The sequence below is a fragment of the Thermobia domestica genome, chromosome 2, assembly GCF_964235325.1.
Source record: "Thermobia domestica chromosome 2, izTheDome1.hap1.1, whole genome shotgun sequence".
Taxonomy (NCBI): Eukaryota; Metazoa; Arthropoda; class Insecta; order Zygentoma; family Lepismatidae; genus Thermobia; species Thermobia domestica.
In genome coordinates, this window is record NC_137455.1 from 293,937,776 (window position 1) to 293,965,305 (window position 27,530).

The 27,530-nt window shown below is 35.8% G+C and overlaps 1 protein-coding gene across 3 annotated transcripts in view; it reads right to left on the reverse strand.

Moving 5' to 3' along the window:
• The window catches only part of LOC145678584 (acetylcholine receptor subunit alpha-like), a 730,942-nt gene that overhangs the window by 452,522 nt on the left and 250,890 nt on the right, over positions 1-27,530 (reverse strand). For all 3 annotated transcript variants that reach the window (XM_081748902.1, XM_081748901.1, XM_081748903.1), the window contains exon 2: positions 13,990-14,579. In XM_081748902.1, coding sequence (XP_081605028.1) covers positions 13,990-14,038 — 49 coding nt within the window. In that variant the 5' untranslated portion in view covers positions 14,039-14,579. The remainder of the gene's footprint in view (positions 1-13,989; positions 14,580-27,530) is intronic.

The following is a 27,530-nucleotide window of genomic DNA, read 5'->3' on the forward strand; positions in this document are numbered from 1 at the left end:
TTTATTACAACATTTAACGCTACTTTTCAGATCTTGTACACATTCCGGCAGCAAAATGTTTTTTGAAGTATGTTGTTCTCGCCACGAATAACGCAATAAGGAAGGTTGTGGCCGTTTTCACGCTCTTTCTACACGGAAGGTGAGAACACATTTAAACACACAGGTTTCTCTCTCTCTATGTACTGCCAAGCCATTGAATTTTCACTCAACCGATTGACTTCATTATAGCATCAACCATGGAAAGCTAAAAGTGTTTCTTTTCTATTTTCCTCCCCCGCTTTTCTTGGTGGTGGAACTTTATTAAATGTCGTTCGTTTTGCTGAGCGCCCTCGTGTTTTCCTTACTCAATCTAATTTCCTGCCTTCAAACGCGAAGGTAACTTTTCGTTTCGAAGGCAATCATACGTCGCGTCACCCGTTTGGACGCCTTCCTACATCTTTGAGCTTCATCTTCCGCTGCTCTCAACAGGCGGGAGACAACGAAAATTGTCACTGGAACACTCTTTTTCACAAGAAAGTTCACACTACGCTACGCTCCTTTTTCTTTTATAATGAATCTCAATTTTCCTTCAAAAGGATATCCCCTGTGTCAAAGTGTACATCGCTAGGACACCGCAGCTAGAGGATCAGGAGAAGCTTCCTCTAAAACTTGCAGTCGTGTATGTAGATAAATAAATCCTTATTGTGAAAGCAAGAGACCTCAGTCTGTCGGTAACACTAACATGCAAATGTCCAAACATTCAAGAGTTGCTGGTTGCATAAACATTTAGCGAAAATATTTACTTATTCTTAATGCCTTATACAAGCAAGACGCCTCAGTATACTAGTCACACTAATGGTTTACAGTCAGGCTAATAGTTATCCCTAGCTGCTTTGCCTCTCACTTGATGAGAAGAGATGTCACTAGCATGTAGGAAATTTGCAGAAGACCCAAAAGATCTGTCTTTCAGTTTTAACGTCCCACCAATATGCCTATTAGAGTAAGGTGGTGTATGATTAAGACGAGTGAATAATGATCGAATGGTAAATGATGGATGAAAAATTGGTGGGATCAGGATGGCCGGGGATAGAACTTATTTGGCCGGGGATAGAACTAGCGGCCACACGCACCAGAGGCAAGTGCTCTACCATTGAGCCACCGCGCCCTCCCCAAAAGCTTAGGGAAAACAACTAGTGAGTATGTGTGTGCGTTTTAAAAAAGCATTAAAGAAATTCTAATAGCTTATTCCATTGAAAGAAAAAAGTTTCGATTTGATTGTGGGAAGAAAGGAGGGTCCAATTCAAAAATTTTACTATTTTCAGCCCATTGTTTCCTCGAGGAAAAGAGACAGGATTATATATATATATATAAATAAATAAATAAATAAATATATATATATATATATATATATATATATATATATATATATATATATATATATATATGAACTTGACAGCTTTGTTATCCTGGAGGTTTCTGATTTGTTTGGCATGATGCATCGTTGAAGGAGGGATGGATATAATTATTTCTTCTTCTCGGAAATTCAATCATTTTGACGGAAAAGTTTCTAGAAACTCTAAAAATAAATCACAATAAACTGTACTAATTGTTCAAAGTATTACAAATATTTAGCCTCGACTAAACTCATTAAGGAATATCGTATTTCATAATACTAGTATTTATGTGCTTAAAAGCTCCAAAGTAAGGTGGATTCAAGTAAAGCCTTTCCTCTTTCCTCCACTCCGAAGAAAAAAAAATCTCATGTCCCCTGTTTCACTGTTCTGGTTACGGGCCTGCTGCGGGAGACTGCGATAAGTGCGGACAGTACCGGGCAACACCAAATGGCTGTGTTGGAAACGTAAATTCACATATTTAATATAACCGTGCTACTAAAACGGGGACTTAACCTCACAAATGTACCATCTTTCTTAACAAGTTTATTCATGCTCAGAAATAATATAATGAGTGTAACGTGGTCCCCGATGTTCTTTTGATTGTTCATAATCATCGTTACAATTTATAGGGTATAATGTTACGAAGTTGAAGTAAATTCTTATGGGGGGAGGAATGTGGCTCAACAGTAGATAGCTCATCTCCTGGTGCGAGGAGTGCTTGGTTTGATTCCTGGCCGTGTATTTGTCATCAATAACATTGTATTTGTGAGTTTTCTTGTCTCCTCCTACATTCTCATTCCATTAAGTTTTCATAATCATTCACTTTCATTAATCACCCGCTTATTTTAGCCCTAACCATGTAATGTTAAACTAAACATTTCGGATGTTGGAATAAACTATTCGAAGAGTTGATACCTGTTGATAAGTGGCAGCTCGTGAAACTACTATAATTGCAGGAAACAAATAGTATCATTAAAACTGTAAAATTATTGCAACAGAAATAAGACTTAACTAAACTGTTAATTCGAAAACTATTCATTTGATGACATTAGAAACGAAGTACTAAGGATTGGGACGCTGCTGTTTATGATAAAGTTACACACTTTCTTCAGAACTGGAAATTTCACTATAAATTACAAGACAGGATATGAGAAAACCTTAGTAACTACACTGTACTGACATTCCTTAAAACCTTTAATAAATCTCGTCCCTTGATCATGACCAAAAGACAAATATGGTTCTATTCTAAATGAGAACTTATATCAGAGAATGGTATCCGTGAAAAGTAGTTAAAATCAATTTTCATTTTACAGCAGAAACAAGGAAATTTTATAATATAAATATTATTGCAGATCCATAAACCCGGAAAATTCCTAACTACTAATTACAGTAATCTCAGTTAGAGCCACGTCGGCATACTTTGTATAACTAGGTATAAATACTCGATCTCCAATGGAGATTGGAATTACGAGGAATAGTCCATAATTATCAACAATCTCGTCATATCTCTCTTTAGATTACACGCACTCCCTCTGCCTTCGCATGTTATAAGTGTACACTGTTGTGATGCTATGAGAGTAATCTTTATTACTCCACTTTTCTTTGTTTAATTGCAGAAAGAGCATTGGCACTCGGCTGGCAGTGTCCACCAAGGAAGAACAAAGGAGAATGATCATGCAACAAATGTACGCTCTTTGGCAATTCTCGCAGTTAATTGTAAATTGCTGACCTCAAATTGTTGGGAAACAAATCACTGTATTCTGCACTGCTAATTTTGTGCTCTTTATTCCAAGTAGTCTTCCAGTATAAGCACCTTTTAGTTCCAAGACTGTTTAGCATAAGCTTTCCCGCAAAAGTTGAAGTTAAGGAGTCATGATATCGCCAATGGCCTATAAACATCGATTATCAAACAGCGTTAAACAATTTGATGAAAGATGGCTAGGAAAAAGTTGGATATTTGAATGCTACATAATATGCCCCTTCCCCCAAAAAATATTTACTTGGTCGAATTTCTCTATGCAAATCTCGGCTGAAGTGCAATGAACTCTAGAAGTGGTTGATCACTAGTGTTGTAAAATGAATAACCTACGATAACAATACGCAAAAAAGATCATAGTCTAACAAGGTACATGTGCGAAGTGTCCCCTCGGGATTCGTGTAAAGTTGATTCAAATTCAAAGTTTTCCGCAGCCCAATGTGTAGCGGCCCATACTGGTAATTTGCATATTTATGGGCCTTCATATATCCGGAATTCAATCATACACTACTATAACGCTCGGACACAAAATTGCTTTTAGTTTATTTAGATGTAACTGGACATGAATGAGGGCATATGCAAAACAAATTGGATCAAGTACTGCTTCTCTGGCAAAATGTTACCCACCCCGGCCACCATCTTGGATCCGCCATATTGATTCAACTTTCGATTCTTTAAATGGGAATAGCTGCAAGTGATGCATCAAATTCATGCATAATTTTGTCGGTAATTCCTCGGTGTAGTGAGTTTTACCGTAGCCTGATCCATTTGCAAGGTATCGCATGTTAAATATCAGGCACTTCACGAATATTAAATCAAATAGAAAGTTCTGCAGGGTCCCGTCTCTATATATAATATTTGACTTGATTTATCGTTGACGAAATATTCTCTGAACGTACATACATAAGACACACAGACGTCAATACGGAAATGGTAGATCCTCACCCAAATCTGGTCGTATCTGGTTATACATTAGGCATTTTTACCGTAATACAATATATTTCCTTGTTATAGTATATCATAGAAGTAGTAGCATTCACTCACAGAAATGTAATAAGATTATAACACCAATGTCGTAAACAGTTTGTTTATACCTACAGTATTTTTCCAAGTAGAAATTGTTTTGATTTGTCAACAACAAAAACGTAGGCGTAACTGATATTATTCTGCAATGTCTATTCGCGAAGTACCTGGAGGAATTTAACATGCAATATCTTGCAAATGGTACAAGCTACGGTAAAATTTACAATATTACTGAATTTCCGAGGAAATTTTGCTAGATTACTTGCACCTATTCTTATTTTTAAAAAAACGAAAGTTGAATCCAATAAGCGGATCCAAGATGGTAGCCGATGTGGATAACATTGTGTCAGAGAAGTAGTACTTGATCCAATTTGTTTTGCATATGCCCTCATTCATGTCCAGTTACATCTAAAGAAACTGAAAGCGATTTTGTGTCCGAGCGTTATAGTATTGTATGATTGGATTCCGGATATATGAAGGCAAATAAATATGCAAATTACCAGTATAGGCCGCTACACATTGGGCTGCGGAAAACTTTAAATTTGAATCAATTTTACACGAATCCCGAGGAGACACTTCGCGAATGTACTTTGTAAGAGACGAGAGACTCCAAAGTCTGTGGGACAGCCAACACTGACACCCAGGAAGGTTAAGCTGTGCGTTTGGTGATATTGGAAGAGCACCGTGCATCACAAAGTGCTGCTTTCGGAAGAACGATAGACTCGTACCAGTACTGTTGACAACTAGCAAGAATGCACTGTTTAAATAGCAGTCAAAAGCCATCCTGGACAGAAAAATACTGTTTAAATAACAAATTAAGTTCAGTCTTGGACAGAAAAGAATAAAAATACTATTTAAATAGAATTCAAGTTCGGTTTTGGACAGAAAAGAATAATAAATACTATTTAAATAGAATTTAAGTTCAATATTGAACAGAAAAGTATAATAAATACTATTTAAATAACAATTAAATTTCAGTCTTGGATAGAAAAGAATAATAAATACTGTTTAAATAGCAATTAAAAGTAAGTTTTGGCCAAAAAAAATAATAAATGCTATTTAAATACCAACTCAAGTTCAGTCTTGGACAAGAAAGAATGATAAAAACTATTTAAATAACAAATCAGGTTCAGTTTTAGACAAAAAAGAGTAATAAATACTATTTAAATAACAAATCAGGTTCAGTTTTAGACAGAAAAGAATAATGAATACTATTTAAATAGCAATTAAAAGTCAGTCTTGAACAAAAAAGAATAATAAATACTATTTAAATATCAGTTCAAGTTTCGCCTTGGACAGAAAAGAGTAATAAATACTACTTAAATAACAATTGAAATTCAGTTTTGGACAAAATTTTAGGGTGATTTTTAGGATTATGTATATTTCACTTATAAGGTGCAATTATACATAGAATTTCTAATCTCTATATATAAAAGAAATCCTGACTGACTGATCAGCGACTAGGCAAAATCACTTAAGCTAGAAATTGTAATTTGGACAGCGCATACGATTTCTGACGTAAGCTACTACTAAGGAAGAAATTTTAGAAATTTGACAAGGAAAAGGGTGAAATAGGAGTAGCAATTATTATAAAAGGTATCTTCAACCATGAATCTTTTTAGGTTAGATATATGAAATTCGGTATTTAAACTTTCTATTTAAAATAATTAAATACGTGTTTCAGCTTGTTTTTTTTTTAATTTGTTCTAGAAAGTAAGAAATAATATAGAAAGAAAAATAAGGTGGAAGTCGCAATTATGTACAATATAAGTAAAAATGTTGGGAGATAAGAATTTAAAGAACATGAACAAAATACATTAAAAGGAGAGAATATAGAGCAAAATTAGTTATAGGAAATAGGTAGTTGAGGATCGAAGTCAGGACCACGAGTACGAAACGTTAATCACTGGACCATGAGAGGGCATATATGCATACATACCACCAAAAACGTCTGCTGTAAATAAAGTTTTTCTGACATAAATTTATAGAATATTTGTTCTTTTCTCGCATGTATCTGAAGAAGATGATCTTAGGGAAAGGTATAGATGTATATCGTGTTGCTTCGTTTGAAAATTATAGCCGTCGAGGGCATTAAAAATTTAAATAACAGCCAATACGTTTGTATGTACGACCAACTCGTGCCGTAAACGAAATCATAAAAGCCGTTGAATGTGGGTTAACACCTCGTTTTCTATCTTACGTTTATTCTCATTGGAATTAGGAAATAAAGTAGACATTGACAAACATTCACTGTTCCAATCACGCGTATAACGTAATGTGTATGTATAGTATCACGTTATCATTACTCTCACATTTTATATTCCAAGTTTTATTTGGAGTTTTAATTATTATTGCTTCAAGAATTTGACCTCCGTCTGTCTCACAGCTAGCAAATAAGGTGTTTCTACAGGGAGGTCAGTTTTGTCAGATGTTATTTATCGTCGAGTAGTTTGACAGTCACTGAAACGTGGCGATACATTATTGAAATACATTAAAATTGAACTCTTTCTTTTGCAGTATGAACTTTCCAAACTTGTTGCCATTTCTTTCAGTTTCCAATAACGTTTATTAATAATTGAGATCTTCTTCGCGTTTGAAGCTTAAATGAATTTACAAGTATATGTACTTGAAGATCGTGTATGTCATCATTATTATAATATTAAAAATATGTGAAAATAATGTTGCTGAAGCAATAGGCAAACTTAGCCCATTAGCATCTACAGGACCTGGGAGCTTTCCTAATTATATCATTAAAGTATGCTCGAAAGAAATAGCTCCAGTTTTGTCAAAAATATACAATACCTCATTAAGAACTGGGTTATACCCATCAAAATGGAAACATGTACACTCATGTCCAAAATGATTGTCGCATATCTATACCTGTCTTCTTGTAAGAATATAATTTGGTAATAATTTTGCAGGGTAGTTTTAATACTGATACTATGTGTAAAATCGGAAAATGTATATTTGTGGTAACTTTCTACAGAATTAAAGAATTAAATAATAAAAGATATTGAGCCTGCTAGTTGAGAGTGATCTTTCCTTGTTGAATGCTTCTTTGGGTATGGCAATTTTTGACCTGACATCTTTCGTGCAGTAAGCGTCTCTCGTCAAAATACTTCCAAGATACTTGAAATTATCGACTTCTTCAAGTTCTCTTTGTTCTACTTTGATCCGTAAGGGCGCGTTTCCACGGGACATTCTCATGATTTTCAACTTTTCAATGTTAACTTTTATTCCATATAGTTTTCCAGTGTCACTATTTTGTCAATCATCTTCTATAGTTCTTCTTCGATTCTAGCTATAATAACTGTATCATCTGTATACCTGATCTTGTTAATGATCTATCCAATCTTGAAATCTCCAATTCCCATCAATGCTTCCTTCATTAAACATTCACTGAAAATGTTGAATAATTGAGGGGACATACTTGTGTAATTCCTCTTCCAATCTCCACGCTATTGGTTTCTCTTTCGTTCAAGTGCAATTTGACTCATTGTCCTAGGTACAGTTTGCGAATAAGTCGCCGATTTCTGCAGTTCACCTGAATTTCTTTAAGTATTTTCAGGAGATTTTTTCAATTGACCGATCGAAAGCTTTTTGTTAGTCGATGTATTTTGGGATATAAGCAGTTACGTTTACCTGCCATAATCGCCACACGTCTCCCTAATGGGGCGTTTACACTTGGTCTATTTAGTCGCACGACTAAATCGATTTAGTCGCACGACTAAATCGACTCGCTGCATTTGCCACTAAATCGAAGCAACTAGGCCGAATCAGATCGATGGATGTGTTCAATTATTTCAACCACAGAAAATAGAACGTCTTTTAATTCAGTTGCCAGTCGATTAGTCGCTTTTGATCAACAAGCGATTAAGTTGAATTCCCGTTTACACGGTCGATTAAGTTGAAAGTGACGTCAATTCAACTGAATCGAACGCAAATCGACTAAGTGTAAACGCCCCATAAAGTTTGAATCAAGTGAAAAAGTAGTCTTAAATTCTAGACGATCCGCGAGATGAGACCTTAAAAAGAGAATTTAAACTTATTTTGCTTATATACTTTTTTTTTTTATTTTGAGTCACTAGATACTGAAAATTTGGTATGAGAGGTCTCAGATCAGAGGAGAGTAATATCACAAATTGTCACATGAAGATCACTGACGCAAATTGCGTCACTGAAGTTTTATAGGTTACAAAATTTGCACTCTTAAACCCAAGTAACAACTAAAAATTTGTGTTAAAGGCATATAATTTATGCAGGAAGAACATTCCTAGACAATGGTACACGATTAGGAGGGGGAATGGGTAAATTTAAAACTAGATATTGCTATTGTGAATACTCATTTCAAGACAATTTAGGGATAGTTCATGAACATTGTTGGAGATGAACATCCACGGTAATTATGTCATACTCCACACGTACATATTTATTTCACTTTGACTCATGCAGAGAGAAGAGAGGCTAAGTTTATACAGAGTAGACTATTTATCTTAGAAACCAAACTTGTAACTATTAAACTAATATATAAAAGAAGCTAAATCTTGTGCGACGCAAATATCGATCGGGAAAGATTATTTGTCATACCTTCCAGTACGATCAGAACAATAGTTGCCAACTCAACAAAAAATATGTATATATATATACATATTGTTAAATGACACTGTGTCAGATTAATATTATATATATTTCAAATCTACATATTAACAGAACCTCGTAATATCACGTTTATCATTTAGTATTACAAACTATCGATGCTACAGTATCACAAAGAGTAAGATTTTGGAAGCCTCTACAATAGTAATAGCACAAGTAACACTTAGGATACAATACGCAATCGAGTAATATGATAGTGTGATGTATTTTCAAGAAAGAAAAGTTATAATGAACTGAAAATTTTACTTAAAAGGCGTTATTTAGAAAAGATACTTAAATAATTATCACAAACAGTCGGATAGATAGTTTTCAAGAGTCGTAACAACCACAATTCGTTTACAGTAAATCAGTGGTTCTTAACCTAATTCCTGCCACGACCCCCATTTTATCATTTCCTCTTGCAAGCGACCCATTTATAATTCCTGGTTAGATTTTTTAAACAACTCTGCATCTATTGAAAATATTTAGTAAATCTATCTTTTGTTGTTCTTAACAGTGTGTATAAAAATAAAAATATGAGTATCAGAACAAAATTCAAAATAATATTTAAAAATATTTTTTGTATTAAATTCTTATTATACTTATCTCTTTCGATTATCTTCGTATCCCCCATGAAACACTCTTGCGACCCCCCTAAGGGTCCCGACTCTCAGGTTGAGAAACTCTGCAGTAAACTGATCTAAAAAAACATTCCGAAGATATGAAGAACATGATCAGATATTGCTATACTCCTTAAAATAAATTATTTGTGGATTTTTTTTTTATAATTACAGTTGCTTTCCTTTCTTTCCATATCATCGCAATTATAACGAATTCTCGCACGTACATGATTGTAAGCAGTATTGCAAACTTTACAAATAATTATCATATCTCCGAATCGGTCAAACGGCATTACGATGTCTATGTATATGGAAAACCGTCGGTTGAATGAATATAATGAATATATCTAAGTACATATTGGAAATAAAGTCTATTGAAAAAGTGAAATGAAAAATTTTAAGTTTTACGTCTCACGCCTATGCCGGCTAGGCTAAAGGAGACGACGATGGTGAGAAATGAAGGAAATGGTGGAATGAAGAAAGTGGGAGGAAACAAGAGAACCCCGAGGAAACCCACGCAGACGGTGTTTGTCCACCACAAAGTTCACTTGGCACGAGCTGGGATCAAACCAAGGACCACATGCGCCGGAGGTGAACGCTCCACCACTGAGCCATCGCGGCTCCCCAAGAAAAATAAAATTTTCATGTTGTAGCCATAGGCGCCGATTCCAGAGGACACCCCCCCACTGAGGACTGCTTGGGATCACATACCTGGTATTTGTATTAAAATCCTTATTGATGTCTTGTTAGATTATATGTGACAACCAGGATGAGTTTCACCCGAAAGTTATATGGATGTCGGCGCCACTGCTTCTAAGTTTATTCCTATTTATTCGAAATAAATCATGTCATGATCATAGTATTCGCAACTAAGAAACTTTGTATTTCCATTGACCAGTACATCTTGCCTGTATTATTATTATTGTAGAGACCTCCAAAATGTTTGTCAAAAAGTGTTTGTGTTACTGTAGCGTCCATATTTGATAACACTGAATAATAAAATGTAGTACTGTGCATTTTTGTACAATAACTATAACAATCCGACATGCTGTCATTTGAAAAAATAATTTTACGCTGGGTTAGCAACATTGCTTATCTGGTGGTACTGCTATGTCAAAAGATGTCCCCTTCTTTGTTAGCATTGTACAAAATTTCGTTGTTCTTTTATCTATTAATATAAAAGTTACAATACGTTTCAAAACAAATGAATCACCCTGTACATATTGACCGCTGCATCAACACGATGGTATCCTCGGTAGTATTTAAAAAGTAATGAACTAAATAAAATGAATAAATAAAACAATTATTTGTTAATTAAGTAAACATAGTAGCCTAGAGAAAACTTGGGTGAAAAATGATCTCACTTGTTAATAGGATATCGTTAATTAAGTAAACACAGTATCCTAGAGAAAACAGGTGAAAACTAATCTCACGTGCTAATACAGTATGCGACAAAACAAACAGTACTGAAATTCGCGTACGGATGGTGATCAGATGCAACATGGTATGAGCTGTGAGCACCACACGTGTGCTCAGTCGTGTGTGGACCAGCGTAGTGTGCAGTTGCAGTTGGCGCAAGGATAATGTTACTTACAACAGAGGAGAATCTGTTTATTGACGAGCACTATTTCCGCTCATACGGTGTGAACAACATCTCACTGCAGGACATGAGCGCCCACGTCTACTGTATTGCTCTGGAGCTATGATATATGAACATGAAGTCTTCATTAGTAACATATGGTTCAGTGATGAAAGCCATGTGCACTTGATCGATACATCGATCTCTAGTTGATTATTGATCGAATCTTGCACATTTTGTGCGGTTTCCGCCGCACCAAAAATCTGTCGTTACAATAACAATGGAGGGGGCGCGGTGGCTCAGTGGTAGAGCGTTCACCTCCGGAGCTTGGGGTCCTTGGTTCGATCCCAGCTCGCGCCGTGTGGACTTTGTGGTGGACAAACACCGTGCTCGTGGGTTTTCTCGGGGTTCTCCCGTTTCCTCCCACTTTCTTCATTTCACTCATTTCTCATTATCACCGTCTCCTTTAGCCTAACCGGCATAATCGTGGGACGTTAAACTTAAAGATTTCATTTCATTTCATTTACAATAACAATGGATGCAAAAAGAAGGGGCTACCGCCCACATTGCAACTGGGTCACTTGTCCTTCTGCCCACGATAGTTTGGACATCACTTGATTTCCCGCAAAATGGATTTCCATATCCTTCCCACTCCCCTGGCCTCAGGGCTCAAGACGCCTACATACAGGGTATGCTAAAGAAAGCAATTTTCCAAACAGATAACCCCCTACCAGTATACCGTAGTTCAGAGAGAAGATCCGCTTATTGTTCTGTCGTTCCAGCAACCCGTTTTCACTAGCATGTCCATCGATCTATAGGACCGCTATAAAGAATGTGCGCGATGTTATGGTCAACATTTTGAACACATGATATGCAGGTACGAGTCTTATTAAATTTACAATATGGGTTGAGAAACGTTTAGTTGACATCCATTTGAGAACATTTTTTATGTTTCATTATGTTGTACAATAAATAAATAAATAAATAAATGCCAACGATGTGATTTTAGTACTGTTTGTTTTGCTGCATACTGTACTTGGGTGAAAAATGATCTCACTTGTTAAGAGGTTATTGTTAATTAGCTAAACACAACAACCTGAAAACACTTGGGTGAAAAATTATTTTTCTTGTTATTGGATATTGTTATTTAAGTAAACACAGAAGCCTGAAGAAAACTTCGGTGAAAAATTATCTTACTTGTTAATAGGATATTGTTAATTAAGTAAACACAATTGCCTGGAGAAAATTTGGGTGAAAAATTATCTCACTTGTTAATAGGATATTATTAATTAAGTAAATAGAATTGCCTGGGAAAAAAACTTGGGTGAAAAATTATCTCACTTGTTAATAGGATATTGTTAATTGAGTAAACACAGAAGCCTGGAAAAAACTTGGGTGAAAAATTATCTCACTACTTAATAGTATATTGTTAATTAGGTAAACATAATTGCCTGGAGAAAACTTGGGTGAAAAATTATCTCACTTGTTAATAGGATATTGTTAAGTAAGTAAACACAGAAGCCTGGAGAAAACTTGGGTGAAGAATTATCTGACTAGTCAACAGGATACAGATGACTATTTTTTTGCAAGTTACGTAACGACAATATCAAGTCTTGATATAAACATTTATTTCCCGCTTTCCAAAAAGTGCTTAAAAATGGCAACGAATATTTATTAAAAATTGAATCTTTTCTATTTAACGTCCCATGGTTATGCCCTTTAGAATATGGGAGACGGATGATTAAGGCAAGTAAATGATTATGTCCGTCACAATCTTACTTGGCCGGGTATCGCACCAGGGAACTTACTCACCAGAGGTAAGCGCTCTACCACTTCTTTTAGCGTTTCAAGAATATATTTTATATCCTATGCTCTCTATTTAAACCGGAAGGAGTAGAAATGAACTATTTCCGGGTTTCAATGTTTATCATTATAGAACAAAATCGGTAATAGATAGCAACAAGCAGTTTTTGAAATAGTTCCAGCGTCTTAGGAAAACATCCCACCATCGCCTGCAACAATCTACGGAAACCAGAAGTGGTTAAAATTAGCTAGTACTTCCGGTTTCAATGCTGGTTTACATAGAGCAAAAAGAGTAAATGATATCGGAAAGTGATTTGTTGCAATCGATTCAACATCCCAAGAATAGATTCAAACTCCTCCGTTGACTCTATATTCAAACCGGAAGTGGTGAAAATCAACCATTTCCGGTTTCAACACTCATCACTATCAGAAACGGTATCCTTGTACCGGCTGAACGGTACGAGCGTTCTTTCTTCTTTTCTTTCTTTTCCTTTTTTCTTTGCAATCGGTTCAGCGCCTTAAATGAATATATTATCACCAGCTTCCTCACTGTACAGAAACCGGAAGTGCTTGGAATTCACTAGTACTTTTGGTTTCAATATTTGTTTCATTAGAGCAAAAACATTAAGGGATAAAAACAAACTATTTTTGCCAAACTTTTCCAGTTTGGTCACATTCATAATTCGAATCCATGAAAGTGAATGCCTAAACTGTTCAATATAAAATGTCACAATAGAGGTGCAGTACTCGAAATTATATTAACCGCTTGCGGTCCAGGTGTCATTTTCCTATGTGCGTGCTGTACTACCAGGTTTTCATTAGACTGCCATTAGACCAGGTTTTCATTAGACAGTCTTGTACATGTTAAAAGACTTTCTACACCGTTATATAGGACAGCTATTCTGCAAGCGCGAGAATAGTATTCAAAAGCATTTGCATTGTGGAACATTTGGACTGATAAAGGGAAATGACATGACATCCACATGGATGTCACCGTGACACAAGGGGTAAATAATAATAATGGAGGAAATGATAGACGAAGAAAGTGCAAGAAACCCACGAAATCCACGCACATGGTGTTTATTCACATAAAACCGACTTGGGATCGAGCTGGGATCGAACTAGGGCCACTGATCCACCGTGTCCTCCAGCGAATATATTAACAACTTCCACTAAGATAGAAATAATAACGGCACCTACCTGATATTAGTGTCAGAACAATCCACAAGATTCCAACTAATGTCTTCATGGTCCCACACACTTTGACCTATCGGCACCCTGCGTGACCGCGGTAACAGTTCATCCTTATCAGTCACCAATAAAAAGTTTTGGTTCTGTATTTACAGACACAAACACAACGTTTTGAGCTTTTTGTTTCTTTTTTGAATTCCTCTACTAACTAAAACATGATTTTCATCAATGCACTAAACACAAACACAAAGTTATTTCTGAATTCGGAAAGAAACCAAAAGTAACGAAAAACACAACACTTCTTGAATATTTATATATATACCTAGATATTTATCGTAGTTTTAAATATACATATAGAACTCACAACACACCACACTTTCAAGAACCTCTAACTAAGCTCGTAGGAAAAATCAAAGTCTGCTCTCCTTCGAGATCGAACCCAGGAACGTCTTTCCCGGAGGGTACTTGTGGATGCTACTCTACCACGAGGTGAGATGACACTAGCTGTGTTTGATTTCATTGCTCCAGTGCACAGGCTACCGTCAACAACACAGGGACGCTGGAAGTCATCCACTCGAGAGGCTGTGACGTCATCCAATCTGCAAGAGAAATAGAAGATGAAAGATATAGAAGAAATTCAAAGAGATGAAAAAAAAAATGTATGAGTTTGTCTTGGCAACGTAACAAAGGTTTCCTTTTTACATTCTTATTTCCATGTGTATGTGAATGTGTGTTTTGAGAGGCACCTTGACATGAAAAATAAATGGAAATAGTCTTTGTATCTCCCATCCACTTTTCTTCTTCTTTTGCATGAAAAAAGTCAACATCATTTAATAAAAGAAGGTATAACCCGCAGCGTGCTTTTAATAAAGGAAATAGAGCCTAAGAGAAAGACAGAGACGCGTTGAGTTGTCTTTTCTTAATGAGTTATCTTGAATGAAGCTCCCTTAATTTTATGTTTAAAACAAGCATGAAAAGAAAAAGTACATCTGCTGAATGTTTGTGGAAAGAAATTAGAATATTATCACTAAATATTCTATAATTTCTATTTCTATTTTTTTCCCCAAGATTAAAGAAATATTATATTCTTTTCGGTACAATGCTTTCATCGTGAGAAATTCCACTTGCAACAAATTATATCCTCTGGAAATGGCGTGTTCAAGGAAGAGCTCTAGTTCTCCAAGTCTAAGAGCTATAATATTATACTGTTTGTTCCGATTGAAATAAATTACGGTTTATGTGAAGAAGATTTCTTGTCAACAAACAGAGATTCTGAAGGGGCAGCGGTGGCTCAGTGGTAGAGCGTTCACCTCTGATGCATGGAGCCCTTGGTTCATCCTCAGCTCGCTTTAAGTAAACTTTGTGGTGGACAAACACCGTGTGCGTGAGTTTTCTCGGGGTTCTTCCGTTTCCTTCCACTTTCTTCATTCCATCATTTCGTTCATTTATCATCATCACCGTCTCCTTTAGCCCAGACGGCATAAACGTGGGACGTAAAACTTAAAGATTTCATTTCATTTCAAAGATTAACAGAGATTCTGGTATTCATCCAGTAGTTTCTGATACGGCAGGGGCAGATTTTGGGTTTCGCCTCTCAGGGTAGGACTGATTTCTCGCCCCTCAAGAAAAATTTTAGAACATTTTGTGCCTGGGAACGGGGTCAAAAATAAGCTTCTAAGCGGGGTTATTTCAATCGTCAAAAATAAGTTTCAAAACCTAATATTTTACAAGAAAATCATTTTTAAAACAAAGATATAAGTACTTAAATTTAACTATATTATACAGATTTTCTATAGGCGGGTCAAGATCATGAACCGGACAACTAAACACTCACCTGTTTTTTTTTTTTTTTTTTCCATTTAAACAACATGAAAATCGAAATTCAATTGATGTACGGTACTTTGTTCGTCTTTTCTATGGTCTTGAACTAACTATAGAAAATCTTCCTAATAGAAGTAGTCTTCTATGCAACTATAAATATGAAATAGATAAGGACAAAATAAAATAATATTTACAAAACTTAATACTTTCTTATGAAAACAAATATAAATAAACATTATATTATCTGAAATTACACAGTGCTAGAGCTGTGATTGGCGTTTTCAATCCTTTTGCGATTAGCGACCTACATTGGCTGCATGGAAGTGGTTTGTATAAACACAAGGAATTAACTTAAAGTTGGTTTATTAAGTATCTTATATTTAACACCATTAATAATACAATAAATTAACTTAAAATGTTCCATTCCAAGTTTTTTCGATCCATTTGAAGCACATTTTATCCGAGGCCTTCAGATTCGAAATCAAAACTTAGAGCCATCTATCGAATAAATATACACTTCCGTTGTTTATTAATATTTTGAAAAAATAAACACACCGACAATTTTTTGCAGCTAAAATTATTATTAGTTTACTATTATGTTTCAGTCTTGGAAGGATAAGCAAGTACACAATTTTTCAGCTTCTTTGAGCTAAAATTTGCCACTTCAAAAAAAATGTTAAAATAAATCGCCCCTTTAAAATTATCCCCTGTAGGCAGCAGTTTATTCAGCCCATAGCCATAGAAATCCAACCCTGGACACAAGTACGGATTCTGGAGGAGGAACGTGGTTCCCCTCCCATCCAAAAACAATTTGTGCATCCCGAAAATGTGGATATGTTTCCTTGGATATCTGACAATAAAATACACAAACCTAAATCCTTCCCTCAATAAAGTTAAACATAAATCGGCGTCGCTGACTTCTCATAACAGTCGTAAGAGCTGGAGCATTGTCATGCACAATACGAGCTTAACGCGTAAGGACTAATTCAAATGACTACCTCCAACGAACCGACGTATCTAGATAGTTCAAACTGATACATCGTTTATTCCATAAACGTCACTAAATGTCATGAACGCCTTATTACCAGTGGCACGATATTTATGTGTCAGGCCGGAAACTTTTGGAAATATCCTCGTATATATTTGTGTACTTATTAGTGTTAAAATATTTCTAAGCACAAAATATTACATTTGTAGTTCTACTGCAAATTTAAATTCTAAAACAAGTGTTCAATATAATTACCAAAGAGGTGATAAGTAGTTAGTAACAAGTTTGATGAATGTAGAGGGTACCTCTATAATTTACTAATATCAGCTGGGTTCTTTGAGACGCCTTGAGACTCGACTTCGTTAATTGTGCTCAATTAATGGAATTATGGATTGATATTATGTTTTAATTAACATTTTGGTAAGTAACATACCACAAATATAGGAGTTTTTTATACATTATTGTTCTTCGCTAGTCAGTTTGTTCTGATTTAGAAATTGCCACTTTTATATCAACCATCAAGTTCACCACTCTTCTTGTCCTCCAAGTTTTACCTTCTGTTGTTTCTTTACAAATTTACTGTGCAAGGTAGCGCTAAAAATTTAGTTCAGTTTTGAGTTTGTTGTTCACGTGAATGTTGTCGTTTTTATTATTCTCAATTTACTCGTATTCAACAGTTGCCGGGAATGTGAATATTTTCTTAGCAAGGTAATATGCAACGTCTATTTTCTTGGCTTTAATATAATATTATGCACACAGTAAATAAGATATTAAAGTTGTGTGAGTGAATATTTTTACTGAAATTTTTGTGTATGTCTTAGACAACATCTTTGTATACTTCGGACGTCATATTATCGCCTTTGTCAGTTATGTCTTCGAATGGCACTTTATTATTCGCAAAAGTAAATAACGGGGTTATTTGAGTTAATCGACTTTCGAGAGAAGCATGAAATTGAAATTTTGTCTTCACAAGCACACTGTGCCTACGTATTACATGTATCAGACAGAGCGGTTTCGAGAACAATGAAAAATGCAGTTATCTAGAGAAAAGGAAACATTTTCTCATATCAACGTCGAATTTACATGTAATATGAACAACAATAGAATTGTGAAGGATTTTTTTAAAAAAAACATATTTCATATATTGGAAAAAGACTATCCAAGACTATCTCCAAGACAAAGAGAATCCATAAGAAAAAGTTTCCTTGACGCCTGTGTGAACTAATACGACGAATGTTACGATGTAAATGAATCCGAGAAAAATGTGGGATGTAAACTGTGACAGTTAATCCCAAGAGGTTACTCTGATGAATATGTCAGAAACTTCGATTTGCTGCCAAACTTGTGAGTAATGATATCATGTTATATGTGTAGAGGCTTCGGGAGAAAATAATTTGAGTGCGACAAGTGTTTGTGAAGTGAATGGCCTATTTCTTCTCTTGATTCATTATTTTAATAGGACAGTGATTTGGGTTTTTTTAATTTTCTATTGCTTGAAAATTTCTCATTTAGATAAGATTCCCTTTTCTAAAATAATTATTCTCATGTACTTTACATGTAGTAAGTAGTATGGGACCTAGATACACAAAATTTTTCAAAAGAAAATAAAAGTGAAATATGGTAATGACGCAAATAGCCCTTCACAAAACTAGCTCCGTTCCCCGTGGGTTTTTTTAAAGATTCATTTCCGACATTTTTTTCTGATTAGCAAATTTACAGTAGGACATTATTTTTTGATATGTCGTACTGCATATAATAATTTGTTAATATTTTGACGTAATTAGTTAAATCGTCTGTTGTACTAGTTTTCAGAGAAATAGAGTTTTCTTTCACTACACTCAAATAGCTCTGTAATTTTGCCTCTAACAATACAATATTCCTTCTCAAGTGTCCTAACAGCTTTCTTTTCTTCTCTTTCTAAGTCCCCTTAGTGTAAACTTTCCTTTCCAAATAATGTCCTAACCACCTTCTTCTCATCTCTTTCTAAATCTCCCTAGCGTAAACTCCCAGCCCCGCCAAGTGAACTTTGTGGTGGACAAACACCATGTGCGTGGGTTTTCTCGCGGTTCTCCCGTTTCCTCCCACTTTCTTCATTCCACCATTTCATTCATTTCTCATCATCACCGTCTCCTTTAGCCTAACCGGCATAACCGTGGGACGTAAAACTGAAAGATTTTATTTTTTACCCTAGCGTAAACTTAGTGTCTTTTAACTTTCACTAATATTTCCTTAATAGTTTTTTTTTCGCTGCGTTCAACGAATTTCTCTATTCTTCTCCATACCGAACTCTTCCAGTAGTTTTTTAAAATCATTCTTTCATAACATTTATGTTTGTGTTCCATATATTTCTTGTATTGTTAAGTTCATTATTATAACATATTGATTACTATTTAAAAAAAAAAAAAATCGGAAAGTCAAGACGTACTCTGAACCTCCAATGTATAGATAATAAAAGATATCGTAGTCGAAATAAAAAGGCGCGTAGGTTAATCATGAAACAAAACTTCTGTCTTAGTGACAGGAGCATATGTTAACATCTCCTAAGTATGATAAGAATATTTAGTGAACAAGGGAATCCTATTTATTTCCTGGGTGTCTGTTGATGTGCGAATACTTGTATTGCAATGAAACGAAACCAAATCTTTAGTTTTGATTTCTTGATTATATTCTCTAGGCTAAAGGAAAGCGATTGTGTGAAAGAGATTAGTAACACAAAATAAAGTGTTACGTAATGGGTGGAAATGAATGGAAGTCCGGTCGTACTTGTATAGGGAGAAAGACGAATAGCACGATGCCAGCGTGGACCGCAGCGCCGAATGGGTCTTCCTTTCCAACAGAAAGCACTTAAGTAGGGATGCGCACGAGACGAGTCGAGACACTGCTTTTCCAATAGAGAAATATACATTTTTCGAGTCGAGACATCACTTTTACAGCAATTTTTTTCGAGACGAGACAGCCATAAATCTTGTCTCGTGCGCATCCCTACACTTAAGTGAAAAGGACGTGACAATGTATGTCAGTCAGATAGCTATTAAAGTGCATTTTGTCGTGTTTCTGACAATAACATGACCCGGAGACAATACTCCACACGGTGAAGAATTGTCGGGAAACTGGATGGACTAAGTGTGGCGAGTATGGCTCAGAGTTTGGGATTGCCCACAAGATTGTTTTACATGCATGAGGGACATTCCGAACTACAGCCAACGCTGTGCAAAGGACAAATGGTGGTTGACAACGATTTCCTACAGTAAAGGACGACCATTACAAGGTGCAACAGGCAAGAAGGGATCGATGTCAAAGATCAGTTGAAATTGCAAACATTTCTAAGAGGAATGCAAGTCGCCCACTCTCACGCTCCACGGTGACACGTGGACTGCATGCTTGTGGTCTCTTTGCCTGATGACCATTATTTTTTCACAACCGCGCATCGGTCGCACCATTTGCGGTAGTACCAAGAACATCAGGACTGGACCAGGGAGGAGTGAGTCACGTTTACTTCTATGATGGAAGTAGATTGAGTCTTAGTAATGATTCTAGATACACACACATCTGGCGGAACGTGGAAACACACATTGAACAGGTACTTTATAGAACATTATCATTTTGGTGGTTCGGTGTTTCGGTGGCATAATGTTACATGGACATATCAACCTCCAAAGTTTTGAACGAGTAGACTTAACCGGTCAACGTTATTGTGTCATTGTACTACTTCTCCATGTGTGTCTTTTCAGAAGTACAGTAAACCCCAACTGTTTCGCGACCGCATCCAACAGCGCACTTGGTTAAGCTCTTGAATCGAGATTATATTCGACAAATAGACTGTCTCATCTGTTCCCCTGCCTTGGTCCCATCTAGCACGTTTAGAATGCTATAGGGAGAGGTCTTGAAGCATATCCAGATGCACTAAGAACCATCCAGAGTTGTCAACAGCTAGTAGAGTCAAACAAAACCTCCAGCCCACAACAACTCATTATTAACTTTGTGAACAAATGGGAGCACGTTGTAAAGCATGCATTGTTGTGTGTGGTGATCACACACTATTCTAAAGACTACTTTATTCCTTCTGCACTGTCAATGGAGTCGGAATCATGAGTCGCAGTGCTTTCTGTGTGAGTTATTCCTTCTGTATAAAAATGCAAAATTTGTTCTTCTAATAACGTGTTACGTACTGTTGTTACTCGTATCATATTGTAGCACAAATTCCAAGGTATGATTCTAGTTTCATCAATCTATACCACTTCGGAGTGACAGAGCATGCAAAATTTACTTTCGTCCTTAACGTCTTGCCCACCGATGTGTTTAAACAAGGTTTAAGGTACAATCTAAGGGGTTCATCTAATAGTAATTATCAAGAAGCAACAATAATAACAGTGGGAGAGGGAATGGAAGAAAATCTGCAAGTTCTATATTTAACGATGCCATCTCGGAATTCGTCTGTTGCATCTAGAATACCTACGTCAAGATAACCGGAAGCTAGATTTCAGCCGGATCTTCTCGATTGGGAAGCTAAAACACTTATCACTGTCTTGCATACTCGCTAAATGGAGATAATAATGTTATATAATAAATACAAGTGAACAATAGTAAAATACGTGGCGAAATAAAGGCAGCGTGTAAAACTAGAACCGAGGAGAAACCGAAGAACTACAATGTTATTCAGAAGCTCATATCGTCAAGAATTAAACCGGGAATCCTGTGCCCTGCATTTTGTTTATAGCAAATTCAATTGTCGTCACGCCTTCATTTCATTCACGACAGCTGGCGTTGAATTATGAGTCCGTTCTTTATTAATTGACAATATAACCTTACACAAAACTAGAAAAAAAGAGAAAGAAAATTAAGAAAAGCAAAAAAAAAGGAATAATATAAATACTTCATTTCTGAGTATCTTTAATTGAAAAATGATTAGACAACGTCATTAAAAAAATAGATTAAGAGTACCGTAATAGATTTTTTATATTTGTTTTAGTACTGAATCATCACGAAAAACCGATTAATCACTACAGTGTATTATATTGACAACTAATCCTAATACTACATCATGGTTTGTATTTCTATGGTGATATGTTATCGTAGTCATGACGTCATGCATAACCACTGAACATCAATACAGGATTATTGTCAGTGACAAATCCTGATGTGTTTTGCGTACAATCCCTGTCTTTTGTGTAATCTAAATCTATGTAAACCCTCATATCACAGCCGCTGTCACTCACACTAGAAACGTCTTTGTACGACATTAACATAATGGAAACATAAATTGATGTCAGTGTCTGATAATCGGAATACAAATTCCTACTACTCTCAGCATGAAAATGTGGAAATAAAATGTTACTGTTAATTGTGAATGAACTTGTTAGCATGTGAATACGAGTTAAAAAGAAAGTAATCGGTTTATATTTCTGTTTCATTAAATAACTGTGTAAGAGCCTCACACTTGATCCATTTGGAGTAATTTTTATTATTATATAAAGTAGGATAATTCATACTTAGCAGTCACACTCCTAATAGCTCACAGTCAGAGCAATAGTTGCCACCAGTTGTCTTCCACCTGACACCAAAAAATATCGCTACCGTGCAGCTAAGATTTAAGGGGGGATGTCCGTGTTTGGGGTCACAATTTTCGATTTTTTGAAAAGTATCATTTTTAGAATCTACGGTGTTTCAAGTTTCATTGTGGTAAGTTTCATGTTCGTACGACATCAGGATCCCTTCGAAAAATGTAAATTATTGTGTACTTCTGTTCATTCGAGATTGTTTGATCATCTCCCTCTTCTGTAATGACGTACTAAATATATCTTGGCTTTGTCGTTTCTAAAAGAATACACACATCATTTTGATTACTATTGATTTACTATTCTGCTTTCACAGTTCTTTGTTTCCCTTATTAGTCTGTGTTAGTAAACTTAGTGCCAAAGAAATTGATAACTTACAGGTATATTATGGGAAAGCAATCAGGGAAAACGTTGACCACCTTCAGGAGATGAAGATAGCATTGTAGGCAACTTTTTTACATAAATATTCAACTGACGAGAAACAAATGCATATGCTTTGTCTCAAAGGAAAAAAATTCCTAGTGTGAGTAATATAACAGATCTCAAGCAACTGGAGAATATTATGAACAAAAGTATTCATTGCCTGCTACAAGAATGGATACGTCAAACTTACCTACAGAGCTCTTGTGGATCTAGACCATTTGGGAAAATGTTTCCATGGCAAAACACAGACCCCCAATGAAAGTTTCAATGCACTGATATTGCAACAGTGCCTAAAAACTACATTTACGGGTTCTAAAATCATACACATTGCAGTGTATGATGCTGTTCTGTGTTTTAATAATGGCCGTGAAATAAATATTGGTGTTCTGGAAAAGATGTGGATTTCAAGCCGTGAATACACCTCCAAACTACTACGATACATGGAAAGAAACGGAATAACAAAACTGGAGTTGGCAAATCTGGAGCTTATCAAGGAATCAAGAATGAAGAAAAGAAAGTGTAGGCGAAACACGAAAAATATAGTTACGTTATCATTCGCCTTATTTATGAAAATCCATTGTAAAATTTAAGCTTTAAATGTCTGAAATTTGCATTTTTGGACATACATGTTCCATTTTCTCACAAACTATTAATGTTAAAGTAGCTAAATTTTGCACAAATCTTACTTATATGCACCTCTATATACTGAACTAGAATTATGGCATAGTTTCTTTATTTCTCTCAATTACTCTTTGATGACAGTAAAAAAAATCGCGTTATTAAAATTCTTCGAAATTAAAAAAAAAAAAAATAAAAACTGGCTTTGTATGCAACCTAGGAAAATAATCCTAATTTAGTAGCATTACCAGCTAGTGTAGAATGCATGGTATAAAAATTAAATGAATCCCTTGAGTAGTTTCCAAGAAAAAGGTACAAACAAGTTTTAGAGCTGTATTAAAAATTTGAGATCATGCCATATGCATAAAAGGCAAAATAGAGGGGGGGAATTAACACAGAGATGCTTATATTTTATACATATCTACCGACCAAATTTGAACTTCTGCAAGCAATAGCAAAGCGTGGGTTGGCAAATTTCTCGTAAGGGGCCAAAATACGGACATCCCCCCTTAAGGGAAAAACTAATTGCTGTTATAGAAAGGTAGTAAACCTAATTTAAGTCATTTCAAAGGATTTTTATATATATATAAACCTATAAGTGCTCGTTTATAAATGCTTATACAACAAAAGACATTTCTCAAGTAATATATATAGTAAAAAAGAGAGTAAGACAATTGATCATTTTTTTAATGACTTAATATCTCAAAAGATTATAAGTCCTGTGGTGGTGGTGGGTTGCATAATGTGGACTTGCTGGCTATGAATACAATTCCAGTTAAAAATCAATGAAGAAAGAACGCGTAACAAGACGAACAGGTATTCAGTATTGTAAAAGCACCGTCTTAATTGTAGAATCCACTTCAGGTAAAACAAAGTGATACTAAAAAATGAAAGATTAAAAAAATCAAAAATTTCCTTTAAGAAAAACTCCATCCCAAAAGAGCTGTCTTCTTTAGATGTCTACATATACTTTTACACATTACAAAAATAAAACTATACATTCCCGAAATTTCTACCAGAAATTTCATAAAAGGTATCCACTGTTGTTTCTGACTAACAAGCAAGGGTCACTGTCCGATTTGCTTGAAACTCCTGGAGTGAATAAATGAATCAAAAGTAGATATACATGTTTCTATATATCGAAAAATGTACCGGATCAAGGGGGGTAAACACTCCCCTAAAATGCGAACATAGGACAATATGACACATTTTAGCAAGGTCATAACTAGCAACGCACAATAAGATTTTGCTCGAACCTCCTGTAGTAAATAAAGGAATCAAAAGTAGGACGCATGTGCTTTTTATATCGGTCAACATGGAGGATGAGGAGGTAACACCCTCTAAAAGTCGAACATAGGGCAATATAACACATTTTAGCAAGGTCATAACCACCAATGCACAACGGAAATTTGCTTGAAATTCCTAGAGTGAATAAAGCTATCAAAAGTAAGACAAAAGTGTCATTCTATATCGGCCAACGTGGGAATGAAGGGGTTAAACACTCCCGTAAAGTGCGAACATAGAGCAATATGACGCGTTTTAGCAAGGCCATAACTACTAACACAAAGTGAGAATTTGCTTGAAACTACTGCAATGAATGAAGGAGTCAAAAGTAGGACATACTTGTTTTTTCATATCGGCTAATGTGGGGGATGAAAGAGTAAACACCCCTCTAAAGTGCAAACATAGGGCAATGTGACAGATTTTAGCAGGGCCATAACTAGCAACATGCAATAGGAATTTGCTTTAAACTCCTGCAGTGAATAAAGGAATTAAAAGTAGGACATACCTTTTTAAATATCGGCCAATGTGGGGGATGAAGGCGGTAAACACTCCCCTAAACTGCGAACATACATAACACTACACCTGTTAAGAAGACCATAACTAGTTGAGCCATTTAAGATACACATTGGCTAATGTTGAAAAACAGCTATTAAGTTTGGTCACTTTAAGTGAAACAATATTGAGCACCCACTTAAATGTCCACAACCATATTTTTGAGGCCGTAAATGAATTGAGGTTATGTTCCTGATTTGCTTGGAGAGCCTGTCACTGTAAATCTACGTCATGCAAAGGTAAATGTGCACCGACGATGGTTTGAAAGTTCTGAAGCACGGGCAGTGACACCTAACGCAATTGTGTTTGCGTGTTCCACCCGAAGAGACTTGGTTTTCCCAACGGTAGGGTTGTTTTCGGGACGTTACTTTCTTGTAGTGTCGCATAACGGGCGTTACGACAATTTCTTTTATATTTGACTCTTCTATAATTCAACTGCGTTCCTCTTGTATTCTAAATCCACATATTTACTACTCATAACACCGCAGATCCCCGATTCTCTCCTTCCCACACATTCCTCGTAGTTTCATCCACTTCTCTAGAGTCGGTGATATCATTTGGTTCCATGACATCTTCATCCAAATCAAAAGTGCACAGTGACGTATTCGTAGTATATTGACATGGCTCTATCTGCAGCTTCATTGATCAATTCCCGGAGGTAGTTTGCAAGGTGTATCACTACCTGTTTGGTGGTAGTTCTGGAATGTCCACAATAGCAAAATAGACTCCAAATAGACGAATGACATTTAATGAGTTTACACCCATTTTGGATAGGACCGTATAGCTTTACCTTATTACGGCCCAATAAACGTAATGATAAGCATGCCTTAGTGGCGGATCCAGGATATGATCGAGGGGGTTAAACCATAGTTTGCCACTTTATCCAGTGTAAGGAGGATTGAAGCCCATTTTATCCAATGTATACCTGAGCGTCAAGGGGAGAGCTATAGCTCCCTAGGATCCACACCTGTAATATACCTTTCCGTTCACGTCATCAACGAGATACAGGACACAAAGCATACGATTAACACATTTACTATTGTACATTGATAACTTGCAATTGAATATACACTTGAATGCACTTGCTCTGATAGATGCTTTACTCTGGCGTAATTGTCTTTTCATTAATACGAGATAACATTCCACTTGTAACACGATTATCAAAGATAAAACGAATTAAATTCAGTGTATAATTGTGTTATAAATTTTTCGAAATTATAATTTAATTTGTAGTGTCGTGTGATGTAACCACGCTCTAAACACTCAAGATATTGCCTTCTAGAGACAATTCAAACTGTAGTAGCAAATTCAAATCTTATGTCTTACCTTGGTCAACATTTACAAGGGATCCATCTATTGTTTTTTCTTTCTTGAGTCTCTCCATAGCAACAGGAATTCATAGCACTTCTCACATTTCATGCAGATGATAACACAATATTCGTAATTGATCCAGCATTTGCCAGAAGTACCGACTACTTTTACAAAGTCCCACTTATTCTTTCTTCCTCTACGAATTTTAAAAGCGTCAAGCGAATCGAAAGAGTGCGTTGCTCGTTATGACCTTGCTAAAATGTGTCATATTGACTTATGTTCTCACTTTAGAAGGGTGTTTAAAACCTTCATCACCCACGTTGCCCGATATATATATAAACACGTAGTCCTGTTTCTTATTCGTTTATTAAACTCCTAGAGTTTCATGCAAATTCCCTTTGTACGTTGCTAGTCATGGCCTTTCTAAAATGTGTCATATTGCCGTATGTTCGCTCTTTAGGGGGTGTTTACACAGTTCATCCTCCACGTTGTCCGATACAAAAAACACTTAGAGTTTCAAGCAAATTCCCATTGTGTGTTGCTGGTTGTCGCTTTGCTAAAATGTGTCATATTGCCCCATGTTTGCACTTTAGGGGGCTGTTTTCCCCCTTCATCCTCTACGTTGGCCGATATAAAAAAAACACGTATGTTCTACTTTTGATTCCTTTATTCACTACAGGAGTTTAAACCAAATCGGAGTGTGACACTTGAAAAACCTTGCTTGTAAGTATATTATTGTGGTTATTTTTTATTGATATTCTAAATTCTTCACGCATGTTACTTGGAGGTGTTGCAATAGTCTGTAAACACGCCAAATGCACCTGACTCAACCCTCGATCGAGGTTCAGAGCCCCATATTAACATGACGTCGATATTATGTAAGAAGCAAAAGGTGAACATACATACACACCTATACAGTGTGGAAGGTAACTCCACCAAAAAACTTTGGGAGGTAGTTCCTTATACGAAATAAAAGAAAAAAGTTCGAATAAACATGA